The sequence below is a fragment of the Papaver somniferum genome, chromosome 1, assembly GCF_003573695.1.
Source record: "Papaver somniferum cultivar HN1 chromosome 1, ASM357369v1, whole genome shotgun sequence".
NCBI lineage: Eukaryota > Viridiplantae > Streptophyta > Magnoliopsida > Ranunculales > Papaveraceae > Papaver > Papaver somniferum.
The window spans coordinates 114,048,555-114,053,293 of record NC_039358.1 but is presented as its reverse complement, the minus strand read 5'-3'; the positions used below and the strand labels follow the sequence as shown (position 1 = coordinate 114,053,293).

The window sequence follows — 4,739 nt, the reverse complement described above, 5'->3', positions numbered from 1 at the left end:
ATAATAGACGACAAAACTTGCTTCAACCTGTTTTCCAAGAGCTTCGAAATAATCTTGTAAACTCCACCTATTAAGCTTATGTGCCTGAAATTGTGCATATAATTATCTCCTTCACACTTGGGAATGAGAATGATATTAGTACAAGTCTCCAATCAATGCTTCCCGTCAGCTGAAACTCCTTCATAACAGTCATTAGCTCCGGCTTAATGATATCCCACACCGCCTTGAAAAACTGCATTGTATAACCATCCGGTCTGGGTGACTTATTTGTGCCAAAACTCTAAATTACATCCTTCACTTCCTCCTCCTCAAACGGTTTCTCTATTGAAATGCTTTGCTGAACACTGATACTTGGAAGCACAAGGTTGTTAAAAGTAGGCCTTACTCGCACATTCTCAGTAAAAACATATGTATAATACCTTTTTGCTTCCTCATTAATAACATCTTTATCATGAATCATAACACCATCAATCAAAAGAGAATTTATTGAATTAACTCTTTGATTGTAAGATGCATTTTTGTGGAAGAATTTTGAGTTTCTTTCACCATCAGCAATCCATTGACCCTTGGATCTAGAAAACCATTTCCTAGTGAGATTCAAGGAAGCCTTGTTATGATTTATCTTTGTCACTTCTCTTGCTGCAAATCCTCCTCACTCAAAGCATTAATCTCTTCACTCTTCAAGAGAGTCATAGACATCAATTAGTGTCTCCAAATTATCCACTTCCTTTTGCACAGAACCATAAGTCTTCACACCCCATTGTTTTGTGAAAAATTTCAAAGGTTGCAACTTTTTAACCAAAATAAAACTTGGTTTCCCATAAAAGATTAAATTTTCCCACCATATTTTCATTTGCTCCAAGAGCTAACTCTGATGTTTCTTAGATAACTCTTAGCCAAAACAATGTTATATTAGATAACTCTAAACCAAGATCTAACTCTGATGTTTCTTCTTTAGTCAATGCTGCTTCAGTTCCCAGTGTTATATAAACCATTGATCTTTGTTCTTGTTTGTCAAGCCACTCCCTTATCCTCATCCACTCTTCATGTTTGTCATCTCCTTCGCCCACGCCTGGTGATGGAGGAGGGAGTAAGCCTACAAAAATTATTGGTTTTTCGAAAAGCTTTTCAAGAAGATCCAAGTGCTCGGATTCGAATTCCATACAACTCCGAATAGCCATGACTTGACAGCCTAGTATGGTACTTCTGAACCGATGTGCGTCTGAGATTCCTCCTGGCACCTTTATCTCAATATTGCTGAAGACTCTACGTATTTCATGGATTCGAAAAGCCAAATTAGTAGGAAATGAGATCCAATTGGGAGAAACAGTGAAATCCTCCAGCGTCTTCCTATTCCTACTGATAGAATCATCTATATCACTCTCCATCAAACCCGATGGAGGTCCGAAAAAACATTTGACGGATGCGTTGAATGTGCTAAAGAAACAACCAGGAATGTCCAGCCTTGACGCGATGGGTGGCAACCAGTGAGAAACAAAGTCGTAAATAATCCAATCCGGTCTTGCAGTTTCAAGGAAGATGGAGACTGGACCTTCTAAACTGTCGTAAGCTCTCTTCAAGTATGGAACTTCTTCTGGAGGAAGGTCGACGGTGGCCTCTGCTTGGTCACGCAAGTTTTCATCTTCAGCTAAGGGAATAGAAACAAAGTTGATGAAGGGAGATGGAGATTGATTTTGAACGAGTCTTTGGATATTTCGAGGAGTAGAGATAAAAGAGACACGATGACCCATCTTTGCCAAGGACTTGGAGAGCTCAAGAAATGGTATTAAATGACCAAAAGCTAACCAAGGAACCATGACAATATGAAGCTGATCTTCATTTTCATTTTGAGTACCCAAGGACATGATTAAACCCAGGTAAACTGCACCTAAGAGAGACAGTAAGAGGGTCGAGAGTTGAGGCTAAAGACTGACTATACGAGGATAGTGATTTTATAGGACCAAACTTGTTGACTATGTCACAGATCAGATCAAATCATTTAGAGAAATTGGGTCAATTACCCAAATATTTTAAAACATGGTTCTAATGGACGAGTAAAAATTAGTATGGGTGAAATGGACACCAAAAAAAATAGTAAGAATGAATCTGGATTAATCCTGGCTTAAACTTAAAAAATAGAGAGGGTGAAACTGGATGCATCCTGATGTAAATTAAAAATAAGAAAAAGTATTTGAAAATGGGTAGGATTAAACTGTTTACATCCTGTCTGTTTTTACATTCTCGTCCATTAAAACAATATCAAATTTTACATGTCTTTTTCACCCTGAAATTATCGTTATTGGGTTAATTGACCAATTTTATGAATCATTTAGTATTATTTTCATCTTCTTATTGTTTCTCTAGTATTATTTTTTTCCCACTTTCTTTTTGTTTAATTTATTCTAATCTTTTATCTTTTCCCCCTAGTGGAGTTGCTTGAAGAACTCAAAAAGAGACAGAGAGATAGATGACTAATGGTTTTATGGGAATTTCTATAATTTTATTTCTGAAGACGGGCATTAGTAAGTTTTCTCGTGAGATGCAAAACATGATTTAGAGCATGTTTGCTTTTTCCTCTATGCAGAGGCTAATCTCTCTTAGCCCCACTACCTCTATATAGATAAAAGCAAATGTCTATATAGAAGAAATCAAATAGCACCAATCAGGTGTTATCTTTGAGTTCCTAGCTTTATTAAACCTTGAAATGACTAATATATCCTCGAACAAACTTATAATTTCCAAAAACAAATCCCATAATTCAAAATCTAATTTTTCCTCCTTTCAGAAAAAGTGATACTTTCGTTTCATAAAAAGTGACACTTTCACCCATTTCAGAAAAAATGATATTTTGCCCCATTTCAGAAATAGTGATACTTTCACCCCGTTTCAGAAAAAATGATACTTTCGCTCCGTTCCAGAAAAGGTGATATTTTGCTACGTTTCAGAAAAAGTGATACTTCCCCCGTTTAAGAATTAGTGAACATCTTTGGTTGTATTTTCTAATACATTTTTTTTGGAACTTTTGAACATCTTTGGTTGTAATGGATCTTCATGGATTTTTTGAATTTTATAATGGTAAAATGACAAATATATAAAAACAATGTAGAGTTGTTAGATAGTGGTCAAACAAGCATGATTTTAAGAGACATTATATAGTGGTATTTATATAGATATAGAGGTAAACCTCTATGTAAAACCCTCTACCTATATAGAGGAGAAAACAAACGTGTTGTTAGTATTTTTTAGATGGATGATTGGGAAATTTGAGGGCTGCTTCAAAAAAAAAATATTAAACCATCTAATAGCATCTCCAATGCTAAGGGTGAAGGTCATTCTATTGTGGAGGTCATTTATACCTTTTAAACCATCTAATAACATCTCCGATGTTAAGGGTGAAGGTCATTCTATGTGGAGGTTATTTGCACTTTTTGGTAGTGGGTCATTTACTAATAAGATTCTCTACTTCATTTTTATCTTAAATTCTCAAGGTCTTATTTAACATTTTTTATTTAAATTTAGAAACAAAAAAATGATGTGGACTAAGACCGGTAGTCATGATTTTTTTAAAGACTTTCTCCTTTACCCCCATTTAATCATGTCATCCTTTTATTACCTTGACCTTTACATTGGAGATGAGAATTAGGTGGAAATGGACTTAAATTAAATGTATCATGTTATTTTAAGATCTACTGGAGTTGCTTGAAATACTCAGAATGATACAGAGAGACAAATGACTAATGGGTTTATGGGAATTTACATAATTTATATTTTTGGAGACCGACACCATTAAGTTTTTTTTTGTGAGATGCAAAACATGATTTAATATCTTTTAAAGCTGTCTCTTTCCTCTCTCTATCTTTCCTCTCTCTGGCGATTTATTGAAGTTATTATTGTTGCTAGTACCTCTTGTGATGCTAAATATTGTGCAAATGTTTCATCGATATAATACTTTTGGGATTCAAGAATTTTCTGTTTTTTCTGCAAATATTTCTACACCATAGAGATCAACTGATTCTGGTGCCACAACACATGTGACTGGGGATGGATATCTTCTTCAACAAGCTACTTCTTATGGAGGAAATGAGCAAGTGCAAGTGGGCAACGATAAGTCCTTCCCTATAGTTTCTACTGCTATTTGTAATCTTCAAACACCCAAAACTAGTTTTAGGCCGAATAACATTTTATTGGTCCCTGGAATGAAGCTTAACTTGTTGTATGTGGCTAGGTTTACTAGAGATAATAGTTTCTAGTTTAAATTTTATCCTTATAGTTATGAAGTAAGGTATTTGTCTTCCGATGTCTTATTGGGTCATGGAAATGTGGTTAACAATCTGTATCTCAATAGTTCACTTGCTTGTTTTTCTCGTTGTTCTTTTTCCACTACCTTATATACATCTCCACAAATTTGACATAATAGATTAAGTCATCCTTCCAATCAAATAGTTCAACAGCTGCATTCTCAAAAACGAATCTTGTTAAATTCTTCACCTTGATCCTCTTTGTGTCATCCTTGTTAATTAGCTAAGAGTAAGAAATTATCTTTCAAATTGTCTGATTCTCATAAAACAGAACCATTAGATTTGATTCATTGTGATGTTTTGGGTCATTCTATTTCTTTCTTAACATAATATAAATATTATATCGTTTCCATTGATGATTTTAGTAGATTCATTGGATATGTCCAATGGGATTGAAGTATGAAGTTGTACACTGTTTACGCATTTTGAAAAAGATTATTT

At 34.6% G+C, this 4,739-nt stretch overlaps 1 protein-coding gene across 1 annotated transcript; it reads right to left on the bottom strand.

Moving 5' to 3' along the window:
• Positions 1-280: 280 nt before the first annotated feature.
• Positions 281-1,865, bottom strand: LOC113349413 (putative UDP-rhamnose:rhamnosyltransferase 1). Its single transcript, XM_026593386.1, has 2 exons — positions 940-1,865; positions 281-587 (listed from the first exon to the last, which is right to left on the bottom strand). The coding sequence occupies exons 1-2, from the start codon at positions 1,863-1,865 to the stop codon at positions 281-283; spliced, it is 1,233 nt and encodes a 410-aa protein (XP_026449171.1).
• Positions 1,866-4,739: the final 2,874 nt, after the last annotated feature.